General features: G+C 57.4%; 9 protein-coding genes across 9 annotated transcripts; 4 read left to right on the forward strand and 5 right to left on the reverse strand.

The window, feature by feature from the left end:
* Window positions 1-328: 328 nt before the first annotated feature.
* CMQ_2485 (uncharacterized protein) lies at window positions 329-1,624 on the forward strand (the record flags this gene model as incomplete). The annotated part of the gene is made up of 4 exons (XM_014316443.1): window positions 329-543; window positions 604-689; window positions 756-1,211; window positions 1,311-1,624. The coding sequence occupies 4 exons, from the start codon at window positions 329-331 to the stop codon at window positions 1,622-1,624; spliced, it is 1,071 nt and encodes a 356-aa protein (XP_014171918.1).
* A 431-nt stretch (window positions 1,625-2,055) lies between these two features.
* CMQ_2113 (uncharacterized protein) lies at window positions 2,056-2,973 on the reverse strand (the record flags this gene model as incomplete). Its single annotated transcript, XM_014316071.1, has 1 exon — window positions 2,056-2,973. One exon carries the CDS (start codon window positions 2,971-2,973, stop codon window positions 2,056-2,058), a length of 918 nt encoding a protein of 305 aa, XP_014171546.1.
* A 1,153-nt stretch (window positions 2,974-4,126) lies between these two features.
* Window positions 4,127-4,825, reverse strand: CMQ_2188 (molybdopterin synthase large subunit; the record flags this gene model as incomplete). Its single annotated transcript, XM_014316146.1, has 3 exons — window positions 4,127-4,191; window positions 4,311-4,595; window positions 4,672-4,825. The coding sequence occupies 3 exons, from the start codon at window positions 4,823-4,825 to the stop codon at window positions 4,127-4,129; spliced, it is 504 nt and encodes a 167-aa protein (XP_014171621.1).
* Window positions 4,826-6,664: 1,839 nt separating this feature from the next.
* Window positions 6,665-8,170, reverse strand: CMQ_2317 (HAD superfamily hydrolase; the record flags this gene model as incomplete). The annotated part of the gene is made up of 1 exon (XM_014316275.1): window positions 6,665-8,170. The coding sequence occupies one exon, from the start codon at window positions 8,168-8,170 to the stop codon at window positions 6,665-6,667; it is 1,506 nt and encodes a 501-aa protein (XP_014171750.1).
* Window positions 8,171-11,309: 3,139 nt separating this feature from the next.
* Window positions 11,310-14,266, forward strand: CMQ_2139 (uncharacterized protein; the record flags this gene model as incomplete). Its single annotated transcript, XM_014316097.1, has 3 exons — window positions 11,310-12,846; window positions 12,918-13,305; window positions 13,408-14,266. The coding sequence occupies 3 exons, from the start codon at window positions 11,310-11,312 to the stop codon at window positions 14,264-14,266; spliced, it is 2,784 nt and encodes a 927-aa protein (XP_014171572.1).
* Window positions 14,267-16,365: 2,099 nt separating this feature from the next.
* On the forward strand, window positions 16,366-21,002 carry CMQ_2347 (chitin synthase activator; the record flags this gene model as incomplete). The annotated part of the gene is made up of 5 exons (XM_014316305.1): window positions 16,366-16,822; window positions 16,887-17,031; window positions 17,224-19,331; window positions 19,390-19,510; window positions 19,784-21,002. 5 exons carry the CDS (start codon window positions 16,366-16,368, stop codon window positions 21,000-21,002), a joined length of 4,050 nt encoding a protein of 1,349 aa, XP_014171780.1.
* A 397-nt stretch (window positions 21,003-21,399) lies between these two features.
* Window positions 21,400-23,483, forward strand: CMQ_2455 (phenylacetyl-ligase; the record flags this gene model as incomplete). The annotated part of the gene is made up of 6 exons (XM_014316413.1): window positions 21,400-21,442; window positions 21,504-21,739; window positions 21,795-22,187; window positions 22,256-22,513; window positions 22,594-22,756; window positions 22,816-23,483. 6 exons carry the CDS (start codon window positions 21,400-21,402, stop codon window positions 23,481-23,483), a joined length of 1,761 nt encoding a protein of 586 aa, XP_014171888.1.
* A 58-nt stretch (window positions 23,484-23,541) lies between these two features.
* On the reverse strand, window positions 23,542-24,887 carry CMQ_2465 (uncharacterized protein; the record flags this gene model as incomplete). Its single annotated transcript, XM_014316423.1, has 2 exons — window positions 23,542-24,588; window positions 24,660-24,887. The coding sequence occupies 2 exons, from the start codon at window positions 24,885-24,887 to the stop codon at window positions 23,542-23,544; spliced, it is 1,275 nt and encodes a 424-aa protein (XP_014171898.1).
* Window positions 24,888-25,587: 700 nt separating this feature from the next.
* CMQ_2160 (membrane associated protein pal1) lies at window positions 25,588-27,140 on the reverse strand (the record flags this gene model as incomplete). The annotated part of the gene is made up of 3 exons (XM_014316118.1): window positions 25,588-26,316; window positions 26,444-26,874; window positions 27,086-27,140. The coding sequence occupies 3 exons, from the start codon at window positions 27,138-27,140 to the stop codon at window positions 25,588-25,590; spliced, it is 1,215 nt and encodes a 404-aa protein (XP_014171593.1).
* Between the last annotated feature and the right edge of the window lie 589 nt (window positions 27,141-27,729).

Consider the following 27,729-nt stretch of genomic DNA (forward strand, 5'->3'; position numbering starts at 1 on the left):
CTTGTTTCCCTTCTTCTTTCCCACATTGAGAAAGTATTGTCTGCGTCACCTTCGTTTGTTTGTGCCTGTCTCTCTCTTCACTTCGCTTCTTTTTCTTCAACACCTGCTGGGCTGTGTTCCATTCGTTATTCCATCCCCCCTTTTTTGACAACCATTTTCATCTAGAGCCTTTTCAGTCGACCCTGTTAGCAGTCAGTATTCCAATTCGGCGAATCGCTCTCGTTGTCGACCATTTTCTTGCATTTTTCTCCGGTCTGTGACCAGAGTCTTTTATATAACGCTTTTCTTCTTCGGCTTCTTATTTCCTGTCTACAATCCCTCCGCCAAGATGATGTTCAAGTCCGTCCTCGTGGCTCTCAGCCTCAACGCCATGGCCAGCGCCTCAGTCATCAACCACAAGGGCATGCACCAGAAGCGGGCAGCCACCTCGTCCGGCAGCTCCGCGGCCAGCACCTGTCTAGACACCAATGCTCTGCAGACGGGCAGTTTCGTGACCGGCCAGGTCAACGATGTGCCTTCAGGCGGCCAGTCCAACTCCAACACGTAAGCATTGTGGCAAACGAGCCCGGACTGCTGCCCGGACCAAGCTGACAGACTCTGCAGGGACACGGCCAACTTTATCAACTTCTGCTCGGGCCAGACGCTGACGAACGGCCTGCAGGTCAAGGCGGGCTCCTGCAACGGCATCGGTAAGGCTCTACTGCTCTTCTTCGCCCTCGCGCTCTCTCTTCTGCCCAGCTCCTAACCGGCTGCAGTCATGGGCAAGATCCCGGCCACGACCAGCATGGTCTCGACGGTGATCACCAACCCCAAGCTCAACGACAACCTGGACGCGAACACGACCTTCAACGTCACGCTCAACGTGGCCAACATGCAGCTCGGCTCCTTCACCAACGCCACCAGCACGTACTACGCAGCGCCGCAGGATCTCAGCAGCAGCGGCGCCATCATCGGTCACGTGCACGTGACCGTCCAGGATGTCGGCAGCTCCTTTGACTTCACCACCCCGCTCGACGCCACCAAGTTTGTCTTCTTCAAGGGCATCAACGACGCCGGCAACGGCCAGGGCACCGTGACCACAGCTGTCACCGGCGGCCTGCCGGCCGGCAACTACCGCGTCTGCTCCATGACCAGCTCTTCCAACCACCAGCCGGTGTTGATGCCGGTGGCCCAGCGGGGTGCTCAGGACGACTGCCGCTACTTTACCGTCGGTGGCTCCTCGTCGTCTTCGTCATCGTCGTCTTCGTCGTCTTCGGGCAGCGCGTCTGGCAGTGGCAGCGGTGCTGCTGCAAGCTCAGCTGCCAGCTCAGCTGCCAGCAATGTCATCTCGACCGCCTCGACCCCGGCTGCTGTGACCACGGCTGCTTCTGCCACCACGGCCGCGTCGACCTCGTCCGGCACCTCGTCTGCCCTCGGCGGCATCGAGGCGCCAGCCGTCGTCGACTCGGGCGATGCCAACCGGCCGTTCTCGGTCAACGGCGACACGTTTGTCAACAAGTCGGCCGCCGTCCAGCGCGCGTGCTCGATCCAGAACAACCAGTGCGCCAATGCGGTCAACTCGGGCACGCTGAGCGGCGTCACCGTGTCGGACTGCAACGCTCAGGATGCTGCCTGCAGTGCTTAGTCATCTTTTCATAGCCGGAAAGCGGGTGTCATTGTATCTTACAATAGAAGGTGCGGGTTTTGATTTGCTGTACATGTTCGGTTCCACCGGGAGATCCCTTCGGGGGCCCGAAACCATGTGTTTCCAAAGAAAAAGAAGAAAATCATATACGTGTTTGGAGGAGAGCCTGTTGCAGAAATGTCAAGTGTGGGCTATGTTCGTATGTTTACGGCGAGTGAGATAGATACCCAACGGACACGGACACTACGAGGAGACATGGCCGAGAGTGACTTGTCGGACGTGGTGTAGAATGAATCCATTCATACATACTATATAGCACCTTCCTTTCGCCCCAATCCGTATTGCCCCTTGAGTCCGGGGGGGATCTCACATTCGGCCTGTCGTCTTGATCACTTCTGTGCTTCTGCACACACATCAGCTCCAATCAGCCTTCAGTGGTACATCTCCAGCGTCGTCGTGGGCTTCTCGTGCTTTGTGGCCGACGTCCACGAGGCTGTGTCCTTGGTCAGCGTCATCTCTGTCGTCGTCGTCGTCGTCGTCGTCGCGTTGGCAAACGGTCGCGACTGGCTCAGCGACGTCGCCTTGGTCCGCAGAGCACCGCCGGTCGCCGTGTCCTCGGAGCAGGATGCCGTCAGGGTGGCCCAGGTATGCGTCGCATTCCCGTGCGGCTGCTTCCCGCCGGTGATGGCACCCGAAGCTGCCAGCGCCGTCCAAGTCTGGATCGAGGCGGAGCTGTTGGTCCACGGGACCGTCAGCGACCACGGCTGCGTGACAAAGGTCGACGGGACCGGCACAGTGCTGGTGTTGGTGTTGCTGCCGGTGCTCGTCTTGGAGACCATCACTGTGGCCGTAGCTGTGACAAAGGCAGTGCGCGTGAGCGTCGTCGCCTCGTTGACGGTGCAGGTGTACTTGGGGGTGGTCGACGACGATGACGACGACGGCGACGGCGACACCCACAGCGTTGTCGTGATGGTCACAGCCTCCGACAGCCAGGTGGTGACGGTCGTGGCCGACGGCGACGTCGAGCTGCTCGCGCTCAGAGCGTCGGCCGACGAGGTGACGACCAGCGAAGAGCTGTAGGTCGACGCGGGCGCAGATTCATACGACTCGACCGACGGCAGCGACGACTCGGCCCCAGTTCCCGTGATGGCCTCTGCCGAGCTGGTGCCCGTCGTCGCGAAGCTGTAGGGGGCAATGGTGTAGGTCACCGTGTCGAGGTCGAGCGAGGCCTCGCGTCCGCTGCTGCTGCTCCCAGACAGAAACAAAACAGAGCGGCGGACAGGCGACGTCGAGGCCGGCAGGGCCAGGAGAACTGTCATGCAGACAATGGCCGTGGCGTGAAGCTTCATCTTGGCGTCGTGGAGTGAAGATGGGAAATGTCACGATATGGGAAGAAGGGCAATGCGTGCAAAAGAGGCGGAGGCGGAAGCTGCTTGTCTCTGGCTGTGGGAGGATGAGCTCTTGGACCAAAGCACTCTCTCGATCGGGACGGCAGCATCGTATATTTATACACATCAACAGACATCTGGGCTTCTTCTCGTCCTGGCCCTCCTCTCTCGCCTTTTCCTTCCCACGGGACGCGATACTGTGCACCTGCTCGCGTCCAGGGGCAGGTTTCAAATGTATTACGGGAGATGAGATGAAGCGGCTGGTTCCCGAAATGAAATCTCGGGAGAGCACGGCTATCTGGAGGGACAGCATTGCCTCCCGACCGGTCTCCGTTCACCACTGCCGAGTCCCGTGCTCACTTGAGCTCAGCGAGTGGCCAGAGAGCCTATCCTTCCCGCTGCTGAGACACGGGCATCGCTTTCTTCTGTGTCTGTGTACTACGATATCGTCTTGATTTTCTACGCGTTTGGCCCTGTCCGGCTGCGGAAGGATTAGGTCAAATAGTATTCACAGAGTATAGACCCCTGGCCTCAAGGCAACGGCTCGTGGTCTGCGGTCCAGAGCCGTTGATTGTCGTCATCGGGTCCTCTGAAATTGCAGGACACAGAGAGGCTGCTTGTGGAACGACTGCCAATGGGTGCACCTCGTTGGTCTGTTGGGTCACACGCCAGCAGGCATACGTCGGAGCGACGAATGGCTTGCTGTAGCCATTCTGCATCCTGCCAACACCATTGGCTGAAGGCCGGGAGTCGGGCCACAACAACGCCGAACGCTTTCCAACACAGCCTCTTAGCCTCCAGGATCAGTCATCACAGCAAAGTTTTCACGAAAACGCGAGCAAGCCATGGACGAAGGGGAAAAAGAGGGTGGCAAATCATGGGACTCCAGGTGGCCCTTACTGATCTGTAAACGAGACGTGACGGAACCGAGCAGCGGAAGCAATCAGCGCAATACACAACCGATGCAGCACACGGGCAGGAGGTCGCACGAGCAGGCATAGCTGTCAAGATGCGGTAGCTGTGCGTTCTGTGTGTGACGCCTGGTCCCGAGACACGGAGCAGCCAGACGAGATGAGCAGTCGATCTGTCGGTGAAGGAGGCGTCGGGCTGGCACTCAGTCATCGACGCCGTTTGACAGCGATACTGGTGCCACAGTGTACATCCGGTCGCCCGTCAGGCCTTGTTGGCGCGCCAGACTCGCTCAGCCCCCGCCTTCTCCTTCTTGTTCTCGTCCTCGTCCTCGTCCTCGTCCTCGCCCTCTCGCTTGCCCTTGCCCTCTGCGACTTCGGCCACAGCACGGAAGACTTCTTGCTTCCAGATCTCCACCCGCTCCTTGACTCGCTCCAGACACTCCTCGCCCGCCTGCCACGCTGCCTTCCGGTGCGGTGCTGACACGGCGATCAGCACGCTGTCCTCGCCAATCGGCACAGGGCCCAGCCGATGCACAATGGCCACGGACAGCAGTCCATGGCGTGTGCGAATGTCAGCAGCAATCTCGCGCATCGACCGCAGAGCCCGCGGCCGGTAGGCGGAATAGCACAGGGTGGCGACTGCGCGGCCCTGGAAGTTGTCTCGAGTCGAACCTGGCGTGGTCAGTTTTGCGTCTTTCTTTGGCGAGTCTTTCTCGTGCCTTTTGGCTGCCATGCCTGCTAAACTTACCTGAAAACAACACATTCGCTCCAGCTTTGGGGCTGCGGACACGGGCGAGAACGGCATTGACGTCCAGCGGACCCTCCGCCAGATCGACATAGCAGCCTTCAGGCTCTTGTTCGTGCCCGCTGTCAGCCATTTCAGACACCTGCGGCCCGGCCATCAATGGGGATGTGTAGATGTGGGTGAGCAAAGCGTGCTGAAGCGCTAGCGTTGGCGCTGTCCGATTTTGGCTCCATGTGTTGGCTAAGTCAGCATTGCGTCACTCACGGCTGTCAAAGCTAAGGCCGTCACGGCGCCGATATCGTGGATGTCTGCGTGCCTCATCCACGGAGGATTCGCTCCTGAACGGGATTCCCGACTGGAATTCTCGACAAGTCTGAAGAAAAGGGCCGTTCTGTATCTTTGTCTTCACGGCACGTACAATTGTTGGTTTTGGCCAATTGGCTAATTTTCTCGTACAGCCAACTAAGTGCCTTGCTCTTTCCTCAATTTCACCGAGACGGCCGTTGTCCATTGCTACGCCTTATTCAGAGCACCCAACGTGACAGTAGCTGTAAAGAATTGGCAAAGTCGGAGTTCGTGCGTAGGGGTAGAACAGAGGATGGGCAGCTTGGGTAGGCACAGCTAGTATATTGAGCTTTGCCAACCGTATTAACAAGAAACCCTCAATCTCGTCTCGAGAAAATAGCCATTACGTGATCACATGCAGTGTTTCCCACTTGCCAATACATTAAACTTTATTAATGATATTCAGTCAGATCCCCTTCTTTCCATGTCTGAATTTTCCTCCCTGCTATTTCTCTCTTCCTGGCTTACAAGCCAAAACCCCTTCGCTTTGCAAATCCCCTGCATCTGTCCGCGACCAGCGAAAAACGACAAAGCTTACAACTTGACATACAAACCCGTCATGGCTCCCTGTCACGACAGATTTCCTACCCGGACGCTGGTAATCGAAAATGTTCACGCTCTGTCATGGAATGGAACGGTACGTAAGAGTCCTACCTCACAGGCAAAAGAAAAACTCTATTCGTGCTTCTTCTAATACGATTCCGTCCAGATCTACCAGATTCTGAAAAACTTCGGAAAGGTTGATCCATCTACTATCAGCCAAATTGTATTTTGGCCGATGCGGAACAGGGATTCTCGTAGGTTTTGCAATTTACTAGCGACAGTGATCGCTTTTCCTTTCGTATCTATTTCGCGAATGTCATCGACTAACCTGACACATCTCTAGGCGAAATCAACGCCTTTGTCGTATTCAAGACCGTTGCCCTTGCTGTCGCCGTCCGGAATGCCATCGGAAACAAAAGCTACAAGATTCCATGTCCGCCAGTCTCGCCCACTTCTTATGGCCGGATTACAGACGAAGAAGGGAATCTGATCGATCCCCAAAATCCTAGCAACAAGAGACATTTCACAACCATTTACATCCATATGTGGGGAGGATACATCGGTCGTGCCAATACAAGAAAGCTTACCGGAAAGGAGTGGGTGTGCTTCATGGTATGTCTGCTTCCGTTCTGTAGCAAGGCTGGCGCTTGTTTTGCTGATAGGTATCCAGTGTGGACTGCCAAACTATCTTAAACGCTTGTTCTGCTATCGTTGCAATGCGGTCAACCCCAAGTCCACCCGCGGCTTCCACCCACGACGCGGGACTATAGTGCTTTCGCAACAAGGCCCGGTAGAGGCTGAACAGAAAAGCACAAGCTTTGCTGAGGAAGACACCGTCCAGACACAGCCTAGCAAAACAGCCCGAAGTAGAGACTACGCCGTACGGTCTAACAGGGTGAGGTTTGAAAATAGAGAGCGGGAATTCGATCCATTAAAGCTTGGCGAAATGCTCAAACTCAGGCGACTTATTAAAAAGCGCGGAAGCCGACTAAAAGAGGAGATTTATGGCAAAAAGTGACCAGTTGGATACCTAAATGGCGGCTACACATTGCATATTAATCTAAGTCTTTTATACATTTCAATCGCACCGCTTTCTATGTTGTCCCCGTCAGAAGTCGGCCGGCCAGCCTTCCCTCTGCAGTGCCCAGCGCACGGCTGCGCCAACATCGTCGACGATAACCCGCGGGCGGTGGCGAAGGTGCTCGGCAGAGGTTCCGTCTCGCGCGGCATTATATACGCCGGTGCCAACGAGCACCGAGCACCAGTCGGTGCCGTGGGCACTGCGAAACTGGTTGGCGCCGGCAATGTCGCTCTCGGGATTGTCGCCGACCATGTAGACCGTCTGAAGCGGCTGGGGGACGGCAGCAGCGTGAGAGGGCGTTTTGTCGTGCTGTATTTCGCGGAGCAGCGCATCGCGGTAGCGCAGCAGCACGCGCTCAGCATAGCGATACGTGGCCGGGTTCGGCTTTCCGAGCAGAGTGGCGCGATGCGGCACCATTTCCTGGCCGTGAGCCAGCTGGGCCCAGACGCCCGAGACGGCAGCTGCGAAGGCACCCTGGCCGAGGCGAGGCAGGTGATAGGTGGTGGCCCAGAGGAGGTCGCCGTTGGAGAAGAAGATGCGAGGGGGGGTGAAGGGGGACATGGACCGGGAAGGTGAGTGCGAATGCGAATGCGCGACAGCCTCGGGATCATAGGTGCCCAGGAAGCCCTGGCGCGACTGCAGCAGGTCAGTGAGCAGCTGGATGTCGAGGGCCCAGTCGCGGGGGTCGTTGAAGACGAAGGCGGCGGCGATGCGGAGGTGCTGGCGGTCATCGAGCTCGGAGGCCGTCGCTGCCGGCTGTTTGCCACCCTCGAGCAGTAGCGGCTTCGGCAGCGGTCGTGCCGTGTTGGCATAGACGGACGCCAGCAGCGGGTCGAACGGATAGAGAGTCGGATAGGCTGCCAGCAGGTCGGCCGGCGTGACCACGCTGCGGAAGCCGTAGCGCTCGGCAATGGTGCGTGCGCGCGCCGCATCCGAGCCAGTCACCAGGATGGTCTGGTCACGGAGGCCGGCGGGAGGAGAAGACGGAGAGACGGACGGGGTCGTGCGGCCCTGGTGGTCGTCTAGGCTCTGCACGTCCTCGATCAGCTCCTGGAAGGGCGTGTGCGACTGCACAAAGTTCTCCGTCGACAGCACCGGCAGCGTGTTCTTGTTCTTGGCCGCATCCTTGGCCTCGACCTGCAGCTCCAACCCTAGTCGGCGCTCCAGGTCGGCCACCCGGTCGGCCTCATATCGACCTCCACCGTTCGTTAGCAGGATGAAGGGGATGCCGTGGCCGTGCAGGTGGCGCAGCGCGGCTGCCGCGCCCGGAATCGGCTCGTTGACGTGCAGCAGCACGCCGTCAATGTCAAAAGCAAAGGCGAATAGCGGGATCGGGGCGGTCGTCGTCTGGACATGGGTCGTGCTGTAGTGCCGGCGACGGCAAGACACATCCGGCGGCGACCACGAACGCGCTCCGGATGTATTGTTGCAGACGCCAGGAGACGCCCGGACAGCACTAAATGTCACCGGCCCAGCTGCAGGCCGCTGCAGCTGCCGTGCGGCCCAGCCGGCCTTGGTCACGGAAGTGCGCATTGGAGGGGAAAGAGACAGACGACGAGAGAGCGGGAGAATGGGAAAAAGAGCAGTCCTTTTTTCACCTGCACCGTGTCCGTATCTGGTCCGTGATGCAGCTCTGAACGGCGAGGTGGAAGCGACCGACGTTGGCTGTTGGCCAGGACCGAACCGACAGCTGGAGATGCCCCTCAGTATCGAAGCGATGTCGCCACTGTGCCAGCTACACCGTATGTACTATTTAACTAGTTATGCACTGTGCTGCAATGTTGGGGGCTAAAATGAGCTGTGCGCCAAATGAGACACTTTCTCGGAATGACTTCTCTGCTCGTACGGAGTACACCGTATTGAGAATGCGCGGACGTGCTTCTCCTGAAACCTAACACGGCACAGATGCACGATGGCATGCGGTGCAGAGTCCGGGACACCGGTTCCATCTGTGCGCACGTCACGACAGCCTTGGGACTATCAAGGTGACGTTCTTTTTTATATAGTAACCATGTCGTGACTCGTGGCTGTCCATCGTCTGGCTCCACGACTTCTTGCAAGATTCTTGCGGCCACAAGCCGTTCGGAAGAGGCAGCCAGTCTGCAATGGCTTCACCCGGCCATCTACAGAGTACCTACCTACATAGTATCCGTACCACGGAAATGCACGAAGCTGGACCTGCATCTTGGATCACGCGTGTAAGATACAAGTACGAAGTATCTTACTGGACCCCACATAGAGCCGACGTGCCTGCCCTGCGTCGTATTGACGTGCTAGACCGAGCGGGCCTCTATCCTGATTGGACCGCCCAGCAGCGCTACCGTTTCAGCACTCGCCAAAAGATGGTTTAAAGAGAAAATGGCTAGGGGCCAGCAGCAAGGACCCGACACTAGCGTGTCCACGTCGTATCGCATCCCAGGGCCGTGTCGTTCTACATGGTACGGAGCATGTATCTAATTACGCTCGCTCGTATGAGCAGCCCCGACGTCGTACCCTAAGCTCGACGTGCTATTCTGTTTGAGGCCATTGGCTGTTTAAAACAGAAACGGTCGACCTTGTTCCCAAGGATTGCCCTCAGGGATTATCGCCATGGGTCGTCTTGACGGACTGAAATGACTTCCAGTCTTCCAGGGAACAAAATTCTGCCCGCCGAGTTGCATACTATGTATCTTATCTTACCGGAGCGCCGTGGTCTGTCGTCGCTTCCCCTTCATTTCGTTCCTCCCCCGGCTTTGGGGAACGACTGCGCTAAGGCGTAGCCTCTCTCCTGACCGCATTCATCACCGTTTGCCCTGTCCTACGCCCTCCTTTTTTCTTCTCTCTTCCCTCGCTTCTTTCTTCTTCCTTTTCTCCTCCGCCTTTTATTGCGTCCTGTCGCATCCGCCTTGCCCAGCCTCTCCCGACCGGCCGACTCGCTCTTTTCTTTTTTTTCCTTCCCAGCCTTGATGCAACAGCTGCTTCACACGCCACTCTTTACGCGTCCTTTTCCGACCTTTGTCTTGACGACAAACAGCAGCGCTACGCAATCCACAAAACCCCAAACTGTTATTATCAGCTTCCCCAGTCCCGCCCAGCCGTCGATCAGCTCGCCCTCAACTGCCCCGACCATCGCAGGAAAACCCACCGGGAAGCCACTTTGAGCACTGTCGACCAGCTGGCCTCTCTGCTCCTCTGTTCCTCTTTACGGCTTCGACATTTTCAAAAATAAAAACAAAAGGTTCGTATCACTGCCACCTGCTTCGTCCTCTACCCTCTACCGAGTATGAACTGCTGCTATTATTGCTTCGCCGCCTTCCTGCTTGGCATCCCCTTCCCCCCCCCCTTACCTGTCCCACCACCCTGAAACGTTTGCGCTGCTATTGTCGACTTCGCACCGACTGTCCCCCTCTCAAAAAAGAAAGAACAAGACAAAACACCCTGCCCTCTCACCACATCTGCTCCACTCGAATCTCGCATTGCACTCGGCCGCCGTAGTGTGGCCAGAGGCTTGCTCCGTTCAGGCTATTCTTCACATCTTGTCCTCGAAACTTTGCGCCTCTTTTCATTTCGTCATTTTTTTTTTCATTCAACTGCTTCATTCTATCTGCTTTGCGGCCGCTTCACGTCTCTAGGCAGACGATCCATAGAGTGGCCCAACCCGAAACGCAAAGGGTACGCAATCTTCTCTACTTTTCACAACCTGTGACTTGCTGCTTGTTTGTGCGCCCCTAGTTTCCTACTCCCTCCCCCTTTCCTTGCATCTTGCCAGTGCAACACCTTCACAACAGCGGGTCACTGGTTTGACTTCGTTCTTCCACTTAGGCTGTCTCGCCCGGTGGCTAGACGTGACTGTCGCTGCTCCTCTTTGTCGTGCGATTGCCCGTGCGGCACATCTTGGGAATCGCAGCTGTTACAGACCATAGACTTCTGTTATGCTAGCGGGACAGATCGGAGCATCACTGTAGTGGCGTATCTTGGGGGAACCGTCTCAAGACCCCCTCCCAGACTGTCTCGTGTTTCTTCGCTGCCCCCTCTTGTTTTACAGCTACCAGTGCTTCTTACTTACTTTTTCTGATAGCCGATCGATCGATTCGAATTGAGCCCAAATCAGCTTCGCACTTGCCTGCATCTCTGGACTCTGGAACGCCCCAGATGAACGTTCTCTTCTAATATTGACTTTGACATCTCTTCACATTCTCTCGATACAGCCCTAGATTGGCCCAGACAACAGCACGTTCACTATCTCTCCTCTTTTACTTCTTATTCTTTGTATATTTGCATCCTGCATTCGGTTCTATACAACATTTGGTACCAACGTGTCTCAAATACCCAGTCCGTCGATTTCGAAACCTCTACTTTCTCCTACGTTTTTATTACAGATACAGTCGCACAGCTTTCGACTTTACGTTACGCAGCCAGTCTTCGTCTCGCCGCAACTGCACTTGCGATAAAAGCAACACTCCGGCTGCGGTCCGACGAGTTGGTTTTGTACCACGTGCGCCACATAGCAGAAATTACTCGGAACCCGACGTCCACTTGCATATGCAGTCAAGTTAGATCAACCGGTCGATTTGCAGCGGAAGAAAAGAGGATTTTGGAGACTCCCCCAAAAGAAGAGGGTGCCGCTCTCTTGGCTGGGAAGAAATCCGCTTAACAACACTCGTGCTTCCCAGATTGGAGGCAACCTGCCCTCATGAGCTCTTCTCGATATGCAGACGATACGGAGCGACAAGCGCCGATATCAGGATCAATACGTCGTGCCCGAGAGCGAGCTGCGGCTGGGATGCCACGAGAGGACTTCACCTTTCCTACGAGAATGGGCCCGCCCCCACAACATCAGCAGTCGTCGATGCGGCAGCCGTCGCGGATACCACCGCCACGGTCAACAGGAGGTCCTCTGCAGATGAAGAACGGACAGATCGGTGTCGCCATATCTAACCCGACTCCCGCAGCACAATGGCCCCTGGCTGGTCCTCTTGCAGCGCCATCCAATCTATCTTCCAACGATGCCGAGCCATATCGCCCACCACCCGGGCGCTCACAACCACCGCAGCGTCCTCCACGACCGAGCAACGTGCCTTCGATTCTGGATGCTTCTAGGATTCAGGATCTGACCCCCTCCGTCTTTCCGTATGGTGCCGGCACCTCGTCCAACACCTACAACAATAACTCCTTTGCCGCCCCCCCTCCTATGGGGGACAGGCCAGGTCGGCGGCCCGACATGTATTTTGGCCAACAATCGATGGCATCCCCGACATCGCGGCCGTCTACCGTCTCGTCCGTCGGCTCCATTCCGGACTTCCCGATTCCCGTGACGCCCGTCGCCATACTAGCGCCCCCCCCAATACCAATTCAACCACGCCGCAGCGTCACCTTGGGCCCGCCTCCTTCAGCACGTCGGGGTGCGTCCTCGTTCTACTCGAGCGCGTCGTTTGTGTCGCCCATCCCCGAGGAAAGCCCGAGATCACGCTCGCACACCTCTTTGGCATCCAGTGCTGCAATGCCCGAGAGCTGGGGAACAGAATCATCACCATCGTTGAGCCCGAACTACACGGTGGAGTCCACCTATTACGAAGACATTATTCCCGAAGACGGCCAGGAGTCGTTCGTTTTCGGCAACGGATATTACGAGGACGAGCGTGGGAGCGGTGCCAGCTCACCGAACAGCGACGATGGAAAACGCCTTGTTCGTAGCGCAAGCTTGGGCAAGCGAGCCAAAGCCGCGTTAGTGACGACAGGGGGATCGCGCCTGAGTCAAAACAGCCAGTCACGAGCCTCAAACGCTGGGCCCTTCTTTGAAGACACCAGCTATTCCAACCCTTCGGCGTCGTCTTCGGCGTCAAACATCACTGCGCCGCCGCGTGCGGCTCCGGCCCGCTCAACATTAACGGCCTCCAGCATACTGGAAGCGTACGAAGCTGCAAGCGAGCTCAACCTGGCGCACCCTAACCGGCCACCGTCCTCTAATCCTTCTAATTACAACAATGATAGCAACAGCGAGTCGACTCGCGATTACAGCCGACGATCAGCCATCCGCCGCCCACCGCGAATCGATCTGGACGCTGTGCGAAAAGCCGAGGCTCGTGGAAGCTTGACCAGCTTGCCTGATCTGATCAAGCGAGCAACCCGACTGGCTGCCAGCTTGGATCGTGGCCACCGCCCAGCCAGCCGCATGAACGAATATAGTATGTCGCCAGGCATGTATGGGGCTATCGACAAGGAAATGGGCAGTACGTTCCCCTCTCCCACTCTTGGTTCTCCTAGTAATAGGCATGGATGTCCCGGATACTAACTCAAGCAGTTGAAAGAGACAAACATCAGTCTGGCCTGTCTGACATGCTGGCGGCCTTCCCGCCGCCAGCGCAGGCAGGTCGACGAAGCTTTCGCGATCAAATCGGGTCTTGGCCATTGCCTCTTATTGGCGGAAGACAAGGAAACCTGTCGCCATATAATGGAGACTCAGACCGCATGGATGGCCAGCAACAGCGCAAGGGACGGCGCTGCTGTGGCCTGCCGCGTTGGGGGGCTCTTCTTCTCCTATTCGTGGTCCTCGTGATTGTGGCAGCGGCAATCGTGATTCCGCTGGAATTCCTTGTTATCCACAAGAAGAGCACAAGCTCGGCAACGGCGAAGTGTGAGAAGCAGCTGATATGTCTGAACGGTGGCACCAACTTTGTCTCGGATGCAGGGTTTTGCTCTTGCATTTGCAAAAATGGGTTCTCAGGCGTCGACTGCAGTAATTCTGTACAAGACGGCTGTACGATAACGTCTCTGCCGACATCGACGAACAGCTCCGGGCTTACCAACATTACCATTGGCGATGCGCTACCGCGACTGATCGAACAAGCGCAGCTCAACTTCTCGATTCCGCTGTCGGGCACGCAGATCCTGGCAATGCTGAACGCCGGCAATCTGAGCTGTACGGCCGAGAACGCTCTGGTGACCTTTGACGGCGAGACCGTTCGGCAGTCAGATGGGTCCACAGAGGTTAGCGACGCGGTGGTGAACGCGGCGGTCAGCAAGAATGAGGACGTGGATGTTGCCAATGCAGTCCAGATTATGACGGTGACGGTCATGTCCGGGTCAAATGCAGCCATCACGATCAGTCCATCGACCGAGACGGTGGTTGTCGGTACCGACACGAGTGGTACGCTGATAACCCAAGAGGGCTTGACGATCAGCATCGCGGCATCCGACTTGTTAAAACCGACTTCGACGACAACGACAACGGTGACGGTCACCCCGACGTCGACGGCATCTGGCGGCAGCAAGAGCACAAGCAAAAGCACAAGCACAGCGAGCAAGACATCCACCAGGAGCAGCACAACCACGACGGCGTCATCGGCGTCGACTGCCACATTCACGGTGACGGAAGAGGTGCTAGACTTTGCGCGGGTGGCGGTACTCTACATTCTTCAGGAAGAGTCGCTGGCGAACGCAGAAACGGCACAGACGGCGCTGCAGAAGTTTTTCTCCAGCGCAAGTAATGGGGTGCGAAACAAGACGACCGGGGTGACGTTGGAAGAGGCTCGCAACCTGACGCTGAGCAACGGCAACTCGGTCAACTTGGAGACGTTCAAGGTGGCGGTGACAGCTGGGTTGGGCGGCACGGTAAAGCGGAGGAGTGGAGTAGAAAGCTGGTTTGGATGAGCGAAGCGCGAGATGATAGACCGGGTACAGGGCTCTGTCTGTGGCTACTTGGCTCTTGGCTCTTGGCTCTCGAATCTTGGCTCGGGAAAGCAGACCTCAGGCCTGAGGCTATAGTCACGGTGCAGACCAGGGGTTCTTGGGGTTCTTTCTCCTATTTATGATACGCCGCTGCTCTAGGCTAATCCTACATTCTCTTCTGATTTGACGTATATTTCTTGTTTTATTTTATTTTTCTTCTATTTGGGGGTGCCATGTATTATTAGCAGGCTGGTAAGATGGGTCAGCGTACGATGATAACAAGAGGCAATTGGAGACAGGTACGAAGTACAACCGAGGAATGTGACATGTGGCGGCTATGGGAGCAGGAGAAGAACGAATGGGAACGCGTATTTGCAAATAAGTTGTTGTTGATCCGTTCCAGAAGCGGTAGGTGGCGGAGAAGAGAGGTGCCTGAAACACGGTTGGGAACGGTGATCCAAGAAGCTGGAGCTTGAAGAGAGAAGACAGAAAGAAGGAATTGGAAGGTGCAGCTCCTTGCGAGAGCTATGCCAAGTGTTTATTTTATTTCCCGTGGAGGCCGCCCACCTATCTGCTCGTACTCGTAAACCAGAGCTCGCTTGTGCCGACGGCGTATTGAGATAGCTGATTAGCCGACCGTTCCGCATTCATAGCATCTCGCAGGACTCCCGTTGGCGAGTCTATATGCTGGGTGCTATAGGCTGCACTATGCATTTTTGAGACGACAGCCAATTGCACGTCACGTAAGAGGCCTAGTTTCTACGTGCTCCATTCATGTACTATGTACGGAGTAAGATACTCCGTATACACAGCATTGGGTCAAAGGCGACCAGAGCCGGCAGCTTTCGAGCCGGTGTGCCTGCATATTCTTTCTGACAAGGGGTCAGATGACACCCCCCTGCCTGGGGTCTGCGTTTTAGGCCGTTCCAGCGACATGGTGCCTGACGATGCCTGAAGGTGTCTTAGCAGCGATCCTCACCGTTGGGTGAAGAAGAAAAAAGAGGGCAGCCGCCCGAAAATAACGGTAGCTAGACGCCCCCACTGCAGGAACGGCCTGTTCCCCGGAAAAGAGCAGAAAACAAGAAAGAACAAGAGAGAGAAGCAAAGGCATGACCGAGGATACGAGCTCGTATTGTCAGCTATTCGCATGAAGCGTCTGCACACAGTGCGATGACGGGAAAGAACGAAACAATCCCCAACCTTTTGCACGTTATTAGCGGCTAGCGCACAATATTGGTCCTGGTCCAGGGTGAGACGTCACTTCCTAATTCTGTCCCCCTCCCCTGGACAAGCCTGGCGGCCGCCCCTTCCCCTCTCTCTTCTTTGCCCACTGTCTCGCGACCGAGAGTGCATCTCAAGCGACATCCCAGCAAATCCGCTCGCGGTCACAGACAGACATTCCCTCGCTTCCTCCCACACGCCCAACAGGCGCGTGCGCTTTGTCTTTTCTCTTTCATCCCCCCCTTCATTTGGCGTCTCCCCTCTCTCTTGCCTCTGCTTGGTGCATCTTCGACCCTTCCGGCACTCCTTCACACTTTTCCACTTTATAACTTCAGCTTGGTCAGGACGGTCTGGAAAAGGCTTCCTTGTCTTGTTCGGCCTATCGGGATTGCAGCTGTTGAAACTGTGCTTTTCTTCCGCTTTGCGCTCTCGCTGGCGGCGCTGAAACCGGCTGGCCAACTGACCCAACATTGGTCCTAGTCCTCTTCTCTGATCGCGTCCGAGCTTCTCTCAGCTACCAAATCGCTCACATTTCCTCTGACTCTTCTCAACCTGCCTCTCGACGCCTTCTCTCCGTCACGATAACCGCATCTTTGGCTATCTACCCCGGAGTTCAACTCTTCCGCGCCGCTGACGACCGGTCGTCATGCGCCTCTGAGCTCGCCGGCTTATTCAGGACAAATTCAGCCAAGCGATCCTGCGTTATGGAAGCTTGAATCGGCCTGCATCGTCCTCCATTGCAACCGATCTGCCGTTGTTATTCTTCTTCCAAAACCTGTCACGGCTTACCGCGAATTTTCACCGCCCGTTATTCGGACTATCCCTTGCTACGAGCAAATTAAACAGCATATCCGCCCCATATGTCTTACGACGGAGGCTATCCGGCGCCACAGCGCCCCTACAACGGACAGGCCGTGCCGCGACCACCTCCCCAGAGACAGGTTCCGCCAGGATCTGGGGCCAGTGGGCCCCAGCAGTACGAGCCATACCAAGAGAACTTTGGGCGCGGAGGCGGCGGTGGCAGCTATGAATATAGCGGTCCCTACGAAGACCAGGGCTATGGTTACGGCGGTCCTCAGCAAGGCGGCTATCCCGGCTCTGGTCGAGGGGGCCCGCCTTCTATGACCGGTGGCCGCGGTGGTCCGCCGCAAAGACAGATGCCCATGGACGGCAACGGTCGCGGCGCATATCCGCCTCGCGGCGGTGCAGCGGCTCCTGGTGGCCCCATGCGAGGTGGTGGCTATGCCAATGGGTCACCAGGCCGCCAAGCGGGACCGCCAGGTCGCCAGAACTCTCAAAGCTCGTTGGATTCTTTCAGTACGTATCGCCGTCTCAGGCTTCTATGTTCTCCCCTCTGTGCCTTGCTAACCAGGAACAGCAGGCCGTGGCCGTGGTGGGCCCCAGGCTCTCAATCCCATGGAGCCCGGCTTCGGCGGAAATCCGTTTCCACCGTTCCCTGGTCAGCAGAACAAGGTGGACCGATTTGGTGATCAGTCCTTCTTGGACGAGATGGCTGCCCTGGAATTGTCAGAGAGCCAATCCCGACAGCCGCCGACCGGTGGCAGGCCACCAAACGGCCAAGGGCCACCATCGATGCGAGGCCCAATGGGGCCGCCCGGTGGTGGTGGAGGTGGTGGCGGTGGCTACGGCCCTCCACGAGGATTGCAGAGAGCATTTACAGAGCAAAATAATTTTGGCGAACCCCTCCGCGGGCCCAGTCAGGGCTACGGCCCACCACGGGGAGACTATCCCGACGACAACTTTGGGCCTCCAGGCCGGACTATGACTATGTCCTCGATGGACGACTCGCGTTTCCAGGCACTTCCTCCACGTGGCGATGCTGGTCCATATGACCCCTCGGGCAGCAGCATGGGCGGAGGCATGGGAGGCAACATGGGAGGAAGCATGGGAGGCAGCATGAGGGGCGGCATGAGGGGTGGCATGAGAGGTGGCATGGGGGGCGGCATGGGTGCTGGCCGAGGAATGGGTCCGGGTATGGGTCCGGGTATGGGTCCGGGTATGGGCCAACCACCACGGCCATCGACATCTCAAGGGTCACGTCCGCCGCCTCAACGGATGTACCAAGGCGGCGGCGGCGACGGCTACGATAACGGTGCGCCAGGACCGGGGCAAGCTTACGGTCAGCCACCACAGCAGCAGCAGCAGCAGTCAGCGATGTCCTTTGACGAACTCTACGACACATATTACTACTACTGGCCCCGAAACAACGACGAATATGGAGCACCTGGAGGTGCCGAGGCGATGCACGACTTCGACCCAAACGTGCAGCACGACCAGCAAATGTTTCAGGGGAACGGTGGTGGCATGGGACCAGCCCAGGCCCAGCCACAGCAAGGAGCGACGCGATATCCGGAGCTCAGCAAGACCAAATCCCAACCCAATCTCCGCGAGCCGCAGGCCGCCGTGTTCGAAATGGCCGGCGACGTTCCGCCGATGCCGACGAACATGGGTGGCTTTCAGCAGGGGCCGCCGGGGCCACCGGGGCCACCAGGGTCGCATGCTCCGGGGACGGGTCTTCCCTCTGGTCCAGCACCGGCAAGACAAGGCAGCGGTGCGTCGGCACGGTCAAACCAGAACCCAGACATGCTTCCTTCGCACCCTACGCCGGTGCGGCCCGGGCTGATGCCTAACTCGGTGGCCAGCCACATTAGCAACATGGGCAGCAAGCCAGCACCGGTGCGTAATTACGCAGGAACCGTGGGGATGCAGCCGGGACCATCGCCGACGCCGGGCCCTGGGCCAGCCGGTGCAGCAGGACAAGCAGTGGCCCGGGGTCCAGGCCCAGCAGCAGAGGTGCCGGCAGCGGTGACGCCAGAGCTGCTCGAGCAGCTGCGGACCAAAGTGAAGGCATACCCGAGCGACCAGGACACAGCGCTTCTACTGGCTAAGAAGCTGATGGAAGCGGTTGACGTGCTGGTGCCGAAGCTGCCGGACCCGCGGGCACGGGGCAAGGCGCGCGAGCGATACACGATGGACGCGCACAAGACGCTCAAGAGGCTGGCGGGCGCACAGAACGCGGATGCGATGTTCTTCATGGCCGACTGCCTCGGACGCGGGGTGTTTGGGGGCGAGCCAGACAACAAGGAGGCCTTCACGCTGTACCAGACGGCGGCCAAGCTGGGCCACGCGGCGGCAGCGTATCGCACGGCGGTGTGCTGCGAGATCGGGCACGAAGAGGGCGGCGGGACGCGAAAAGATCCGCTCAAGGCGATCCAGTGGTACAAGAGGGCAGCGACGCTGGGAGACACGCCGGCGATGTACAAGGTGGGCATGATCCTGCTCAAGGGCTTGCTGGGACAGCAGCGGAACCCACGTGAGGCGGTGAGCTGGCTTAAGCGGGCAGCCGACCAGGCCGACACGGAGAACCCGCACGCGCTGCACGAGCTGGGACTGTTGTACGGGAGCGCGGAGCCGTTGGAATCGATTGTGCAGGACGAGGCGTATGCCCTGCAGCTGTTCCAGCAGGCGGCCGAGTTGGGCTACAAGTTCAGCCAATTTCGAATGGGCTGCGCGTACGAGTACGGGCTGATGGGCTGTCCCATTGACGGGCGGCTGTCGATCATGTGGTACTCGCGGGCGGCGACGCAGGAGGAGCATCAGTCGGAGCTGGCGCTGAGCGGTTGGTATCTGACCGGATCCGAGGGCGTGCTGCAGCAGAGCGACACGGAGGCGTATCTGTGGGCGCGCAAGGCTGCGGCAGCAGGCCTGGCCAAGGGCGAGTATGCTATGGGCTACTTTACCGAGTCCGGCATCGGTGTCCCGGCGAATCTGGAGGATGCCAAGCGGTGGTACTGGCGAGCAGCAGGTGAGTTTGGAGTTGAGACGAGACGAGACAATTCAAGAGACAAAACTAACAGCAATAGCCCAGGACTTTCCCAAAGCACGTGAGCGGCTGGAGGATCTAAAGCGGGGCGGCAGAACAGGGCCACGGCAGCGCGAGCGCATTTCTCGCAGCAAGCAGCAGGAGGGCGATTGCGTGGTGATGTAGGGGGAGAGGACAAAAGCACGTGCCCATTCCGGCTGGTCCTCTGGATGGCAGCCAGCATAATGTAAGGAGGTGCTTTTCTAGGGTACTCGGACAGAGGCGAATCAATCCATATTAATCTTTATGTGAATCTTTACATTGTGGGTCACATGACAACCGTAGATGTTTAGTCATGAAGTGGGTCCCAAAAGTCGATTCTTTTCCGGAGAACTTGATTCTCGGATCCTTCATGCCAGCTTCACATAGCCTCGACTCCCTCTCTCACTCGACAGGATGCGGTCTCTTGTGCGAATGCATCTTGCGGCCAGCGCCAGAGTCAGTGCCAACAACAGCATCGTCAGCAGAGGTCTCTTAGCCGAGGCGCGGCGATGTGGCCACGGTGGGAGCCGGCTGTCGTCGTCGATGTCGGCAGCGGCCCCGATAGCGCCGACGATGTCGCGGCAGGCCAACGTCGTGTCGACATACGGAGCCGGCGATGGACATCTGCCGCCGCCACCACCAGCACCAAAGCCGGGTGCGGCCGAGCGCATGGCCGAAGAGCGAGCGATCCGCATCGCCTATCGACAGGCAGCACGTGACGCGCTCACAAAACGGGACAGCCGGCTCTGGAAGGCAGCCCGAGTGATAGGCGAGACGGAAAAGACAAAGGAGAAGGAAGCGTCGGCGCTGCTCATCGGGCTCGACAGCCGCACGGTCCGCCACCCGACGACGCGCCAGCCGCTGCGGCTGCCGGCCCACAAGCAGCTGCTGGCACACGCGCTGGCCGTCGAGTGGGATCAGCTGGCATCGGTACGCCAGGCATCACAGGGGCACCGCGTGCCGCTGATGTCGCTGGTCTGTCGCGCCGTAGACCTGGAAGCCGAAGCCGAAGCCGAGGCGGAGACTGCAGCCAATGTCGGGCCCCTTCGAACAGCCCTCATCGCCAACCTGCTGCGCTACCTCGACACCGACAGCCTGCTGTGCTGGGAAGACGAAGGCGGGGAGTCGCGTCGGGTAGCTGTCGGCCATGGCAGCGCGTCGACTGTCCGCGAATCCCTCACGCTCCACCAGCTGCAACGACGGACGGCCGAGCCCATCCTGGCGTATGTGCGCGAACACGTGTGGCCCGGGCTCGACATCCAGCCGGTTCTGGGCGACGGCACCAACCCGTCGCGCCTCCTGCCCCGGCCTCATCCCCCTCCTGTCCGCGAGGCTGTGCAGCGCTGGCTGCTCGCCCTCGACAGCTGGGATCTGGCTGGCGTCGAACGTGCCACTCTGGCCGGCAAGAGCATCCTCGTGGCCGCCCGCCTGGTCGGTGGATGGCAGCAGCATCGCGCACAGCCAGGCCTCGTTCCCAATGCCGCCTTTTCGGCCGAGGAAGCGGTTGCGGCCACCAACATGGAGATCGCCTTCCAGACCGCTCTCTGGGGCGAGGTGGAGGATACCCACGACGTCGAGGCTGCCGACATGCGGCGACACTTTGGCAGTGCCGTGCTGCTGGTGGCAGAGTGACCGGCCCGTACTAGAAGCAGCAGAATGGAGACTGAGAATGATCGATCGCTTTTGACCCCACACGCTGTCTGAGTTGCCTGCCGCAATCCTGGCCAATCGGCTCCGGCTCTCATATCGCGCTACTTCGCTCTTAGTAGCCGCCCCGCAGGCTGAGAGATGCCGAGGACCTACCTCCGCTTTCCCCCAGGCCCCTTTGCAAGCTGTCACCTCGTCGCTCTTGTCCCCGGAACCGAGTAAAGCCGGCCATGCCGGCCATGCCGGCCCCCTCCTCTCTATCTGGAAATACTCGAGACACTGGCTCGTCCGTATACTTAATGTCGGCCGTCCCTCGTCTTGGGACACCAGACGCCCAAAAAAACACTTCTTTTTGGCCATCCTCTTTTTTCCAATCACAGATATGGTGTTCCATCCGCCGGCATGGGTGCCTCAGCTCCCAATTGGTAAGCTCTGCTCTTGAAGTCGTATGCCTTCATCGCTTGCCGTGCTGACCTCGGGAACAAGACCCTCCCGACTCCGTCACCATCGAGCAGTTTATGACCTCGGAGAAATTCGGCCGCTCTCCCCTCGTCGAAAGCCGAAACCCCTTCACTTGCGGCCTGACCGGCAAGACACGCAGCTGGGTCGACCTGGTCCGACGCGCCGACTTCCTCGCCCGCGCCCTCGGCAAGCGTCTTGGCTGGCAGCCCAATCAAGGCACCCCCTGGGATAAAGTCGTGGCCGTCTTCTCGCTCAACTCCGTAAGTGCTCCGCTTAATGAACGACAGCACCGCGCTTGATCCTGACCCCGTCCAGATCGACTATATCCCCGCACTGTATGCCATCCATCGCTTCTCCGGCATCGCCACCCCGGCCAATGCCGCATACTCTGCCGCTGAGCTCCAGCACCAACTGGTCTCTTCTGGCACCCAAGCTGTCTTCACCTGCCTGCCGCTTTTGGAGACTGCCCTCACTGCCACCCGTGCCATCGGCATCCCCGACGAAAACGTCTTCTTGCTCGACTTCCCGGCCCTGACCCCGGACGCCCAGCAAGCAGCCGCGGACGTTGGAAAAGTCCACTCCACCGTCGACCAGCTCATCGATGAAGGTTCTGCTCTGCCCCGCCTCGAACCCCTGCGCTGGACAGAAGGCCAGGGCGCCCGCCAGCCCGCCTTTCTCTGCTACTCGAGCGGCACGTCAGGACTGCCGGTATGCCTCATGTCATTCGGTGTCGTGCCCTCCCGCTCCGTTTCACTACTAACTTGTGCGCCCAACAGAAAGCCGTCATGATATCGCATCGAAATGTCATCGCCAATGTCCTGCAGATCGCCTCCTCTGAGTCCGTCGGCCGCGAGAAAAAAGGTATCCGAACACAGGTCGTGATCGGCCTCCTGCCGTTCAGCCACATCTATGGCCTTGTCGTCGTTGCCCACAGCACCACCTTTCGTGGGGACGAAGTCATCGTGCTTCCCAAGTTCGAGCTCGAGTCCTTCCTGGCCACAATCCAGCGATTTCGCGTCGAGATGCTTCACATCGTATGTCCTTCCTACATCTGATCTGATCCCCGGGCTCGAGGCCGCTGGCAGTTATTGATTTCATCCTCGCTCTCCAATAGGTGCCCCCCATCCTTGTCCGGCTGATGCAGACACAAGACATATGTTCCAAGTATGATTTGAGCAGCATCCGCTTCTTCTATTGCGGCGCTGCACCGATAGGGGAGGAAACCATCGACGAACTTAAGAGATTCTACCCCCATTGGGTCATTGGTCAAGGATATGGTAAGAGGAACCCCATGCCATAATCCGATCCTGCTTCCCGTTTTCCTGACACCATGCAGGCATGACAGAGACGTCCACCGTGGTTTGCTCGACAAGCGAGCACGACATCTTCACCCGCTCGTCTGGATCGCTTGTCCAGGGTGCCAAAGCCAAGATTATCGACTTCGATGGCAAGGAGGTCTCGTCATACGACACCCCCGGCGAGCTGTATGTCCAGTCTCCGTCCGTGGTGCTGGGATACCTCAACAACGAGAAGGCATCGGCCGAAACGTTTGTGAACCATGACGACGGCCGCTGGATCCGTACCGGCGACGAGGTCATCGTCACAAAGGCACCTTCGGGAAATGAGCACATCATCATCGTTGATCGCATCAAGGAGCTGATCAAGGTCAAGGGCCATCAGGTCGCTCCCGCCGAGCTGGAAGCGCATCTGTTGACCCACCCCGCTGTAGCTGACGCCGCCGTCATCCAAATCCCTGATGATAATGCTGGCGAAGTGCCCAAGGCCTTTGTCGTCAAGGCCGATGGCTATGCTTCAAAATCGGATGAAGAGCTTGCTCGGTCCATCGCTCGTCATGTGGAGGAACACAAGGCTTCATACAAGTGGCTCAAGGGTGGCGTGGAGTTTATCGATGAAATTCCCAAGACTCCAAGTGGCAAGATCCTGCGCCGGCTTCTGCGTGATCAGGAAAAGGCGAAGCGGAAGAAGGCAGGATCCAAGCTTTAGACAGTTGACACAATTCTTGCAACCATAAGAGTGTTTGCATAGATAGATAGCCTTTTTTCTAGCAACCGCCGGCAATCGGCATCCATTTTGAAGCTGGAAAGACGTCTTGAAGTGCCCCATGTGAAAACTGCACAAGGCCAAACCGCTCGTTGTCGCTTTTGAATATTTCAGCCTCGTCATGCTCAACCGTCACCACCCACAGAGCTTGGCCAAGAGCTGAATCCTGACCAGTGTCCCTGCTACTGCTGCATTCCCATTCCCAGAGGCCGTCAACATCAGGCGGTGCTCGTGTAAAGCACACGTGCAGATTGCACATATAGTCCATAAAGCTTTTATATCGGGGTACGATTTTCTGAGTTTTGCTGATCTCGCGATAGCATCTTCGTACGATGTTGCTTTTTTCATCGGAAGTCTCATTGAGGGGCTGTAACTTTCGCTGTCGCAGTAAAGAGACGGCAATTTCATAGTTTTCATCAGCTTCAATCGAGACAGAAGTGTTCTGGATACCGTCCCCATCGCCGCCATGATCCTCCTCGGCAGTCCCTCCAGCTGCCTCGCCGGTGAGAACACTCGCAGGCTCTACCCAAGGCTTCTGTACCACCGTGCTGTTGAGTATCAATATGAGTGGTCGGGCAGAACCGGACGCCGGCTTTTCAGAGGCCAGCGCGCGAAGTCGCCGCATCAGCTGTCCATACAGCTCGTGCAGCCGCAGGCCACGAGGACCCTGCAGGCGCATCCATTTGAAATGGTGGTCAATCTCTGTGATGACAACTAGAGGCAGACCAGTGTTTACAGGTAGCGCCTTGCCATCTGGGACATTGTCACTGCTGCCATCATTTCGAGAGCCACCATCAGCCATAGTTGCCGACCATAGTCGTCGGAAGGGGACGGCAGACTCAATCTCCTCCAGAACAGTCCACAGGTCGTCCGGGGCGTAGATGCGAGATATCAAGACTCGTCGCAGCAGGCGCGAGTGCATGGCCTTGTCGGCAACGTCGCCGACAGCCAGCACGCCCTTCAGTAAACGCACGACATGGGCTACCGGATGCGTCGTCACCAGACGCACCGTGGCTGCAGCTTGGGCATGCAGGTGCCGAACTATGATCTGTAGTGAGAGCTTCGAATTGTCAGAATACAGCACCGCTCAGCTTGGGGGATCCTAAAGCCGGTACACACCACCAACCCAATGTCTCCATCAGCGCTGATTCCAACAACGCCACCAGATAGGCCGCCGGCCGGCCCCAAGAAGACACGTTCATCAAGATCACGGCAACCGGTCAGATAGGAGGGATTCCAGCTTCCACATGGGCCCACGACCAGACTTGTCACTTCCGTCTCGGACGAAATAGTAACGTCATGTTTCTCCCCATGCGGTATATTTGCTGACTGTAGCCGCTCGTCCATCGTAGCAGTGAGCCCAGAACTTCTCGTTACTTTTTCTGAGAGAACACAATTGCTGGAGTTGGATGCACGATTGTCTTGGTCATTTGTTCCTCGATAGTTCCTTCCGTACCTGAATGCAGCTCATTTGGACCGGTGCAATCGAGAATACTGCGCCCCACCCCGTGTATAGCTGACAATCTGCTACTCCGCTCGAAGCACTCCGTATCTTACTTTATGGGGCTTTACTGCACTGTTCATTATACGGAGTACCAAAATAAGTGCATGGCATAACACAATTTTTAGTTATTTTCCTTTTTTTTTGTAGTTTCCTTATGGTTACTAAAGGCAGCAAAGATGAGAGAAGCGATACAAAAGGTTCCCAATTACAAAGGTGGCAATGTCGCGCCCATAAAACATGTCCGGGTAAAAACAAAGTTCCTGTCAGATAGAGAGAGAAAAATAGACCAGTGTCCCTGTCCCCTTTGCGCCCTTACCGAGTCGCCGCCTGGCTTTTTTGCTTCATCTGGCCAAGGTCCGAGTGCTGAACAGCCCTCCCGATTCTCCATCAACTTCTCTCCCAATTCTTGTCCTCACATATTTTCGCAGGTCACAGGCCGAACCTGTGCCATTCCATCCCTGATGCTCTAGGCCGAGTGTGGGCCTTCGTGTCTACGGCCTGCGTCTAACCGACCGGCCCTTTTCGTGACCCTTGTTGTCATTTCTAGGAGTCCCTCGTAGGAGGAGGTGGAGGTGCCCGACGACCCCCCTTCAAACTCTTTACGCGAGCCAGAAGGCCGCTGCTGGTCGGTTTCGAAACATCATCAGATCCAGTCGCAGAATGGCTGTGCTTTGGAGCGTCAGTCATCGAATAGGCCGCATCTGAAGTAGACCGCCGCTCAAAATCGTCGCGAGGGCTTGGAGGAGAGCCCGGCATAGGCGGAGCCTTCCTACGGACGCTAATCATATCCTCTTCATTTCTGGACCCGTCATACTCCTCAAATTGGCGACCTGGACGCTCGTTGCCATTACCGCGGGGGCGAGACGCAATAGGAGTTCCATCTGTGCTGAAGGCGCGGCCAGCATTGCCCTCACGAGGTCCGCGCTTGGTGCTGCGGAAGCGCTGCGCAAGCGACTTCTTCCGCTGCAGCGGATTATCTTGCGTATCTTGAGCCCTTTCGGCTTCGCGGCGCTGGATTGTGGTGCGAGCAACAGGCGTGCCCTCCAAGAATGTTGAAGTGCCCAAGCCGAGAGACTCGTCTCCATGAACGATGGAAGCGCGGCGAGGGTCAAAAACTGTCGCATTGGCAGACGAGCTGGTCTTCTCACGGCTGGCAGCGAAGTCTCTGAACGCTTCGTCTTCGCCCTGGCCCATGAAGGTCTTGTGGTCAGGCCGCGTGTTCAGAGGACCCGAACCGCCAAGAATGTTGTTCAATGAGTCCTTCGGGAACGCCTGCATAGGGGCACGACGGTTGTGTCTGTTCCGGTGTGGATTCAAAGCATCAAAAGGACCATCATGGTGGAAAACTAAAACGCGTTAGGCCAGAATATACACGAGTTGATGCAGGAACTCTACATACCATTTCCAAAAATGCTAGTGGCATCCAGCTGATCAATAATATCATTGCGGCGGTTTGGGCGTGTTGAGCTCTTCTCCCGACTCGCCTGCTCACGACGCCGAGCCTCTCGAAGGATTTTGTCACTCTTGGACGGGTTGGTATCGTCCGCCACAGAAGACTCAGAGTTGCGCCGAGGCCGAGAAACGGATGGGCGACGGCCTGCAGACCTATCTGGGGCAGGGCCTTGTTGGCCAGTCCGCCCAGAGACAGCACTGCTGCTTGGGTGGTGCCGTTTCGAAGCGTCCTCTTGAGACCGAGCTGATCGGCTATTGGGGGAGGGTGACCGCCGCGGCGGAATGTTTTTAGCACGGGGCGGTGGCCCAACAGCAGGGCGACCTCGTCCCGCCGGGGGCGGTCCACGGTCGTCCATTGAGCGCCGGGGCTGGGCGTTACTGGGAGCCGGAGCAACGGACTTTGTGGCAGAACTGGTCTTGTCCTCCATACTGAGAGAGCTCTGCATAGATTAGTATAAATGCACGCAAAAATACAAGAGCACGTATGCGTCGACATGTCAAAGGGAATGCGTCAAAAAACAGAGAGCGTTTCATTGACAACCCGCCAAAAGTCAAAAGGGGTGGGCAATGGTGGTATCGTAGATGGGACGTACAAAGATGTCGGCCATAAACTTGGAATTTCCGTCGTTGGCCTGTGACGGCATGTCGTCTAGGTCGATCAAAAGAGCAGAGTTCGAATTTGGTGCTGTAGGTGGGCCGTTTGCCGGATCCAAGAACGGATTTCGCGAAACAGGTCTTGTTGACGATGTCGCCGGCGCTGGATCTTCGAATGGAGACGTCGGGCTCTGTGGAAACGACGGTGAGACAGCACGGTTCCGGAACGGATTATTCGAGGAAAGATGCGTTTTGGCAGGCTCCCCTAGAAAACTAATGAGTAAATGCTCTCGAACAGAAGGCTCGCAGGATATATAAACGACTCCGGTAGGCAAAGAGCTAAGGGGGCTGATGCTGAAGTAAGAGCCACAGCGCGCTTATCGTGGAACCGCAAACGAAAAGGAGAAGAGGGGGTAATATCAGGCAGACCAATACTCGAGGTAGGTTGCGTGTGCTAGGATATGGTTGCGTGTTCCTGGTTTCAGAAATATAGGAAGCTGGGGGAAGGGGGTGGTATAGCAAAACACGAAGGCGGGGCAACAACATGTCAGGCAGGAAATAAACAGGAATGCAGAGAGGGAAGGTGCGAATGTGAGCAAGCGGCAACACCGTAAACAATCTGTCGCATTGGCCAAATCA

This window comes from Grosmannia clavigera (genome assembly GCF_000143105.1).
Source record: "Grosmannia clavigera kw1407 unplaced genomic scaffold GCSC_156, whole genome shotgun sequence".
Classification (NCBI taxonomy): domain Eukaryota; kingdom Fungi; phylum Ascomycota; class Sordariomycetes; order Ophiostomatales; family Ophiostomataceae; genus Leptographium; species Leptographium clavigerum.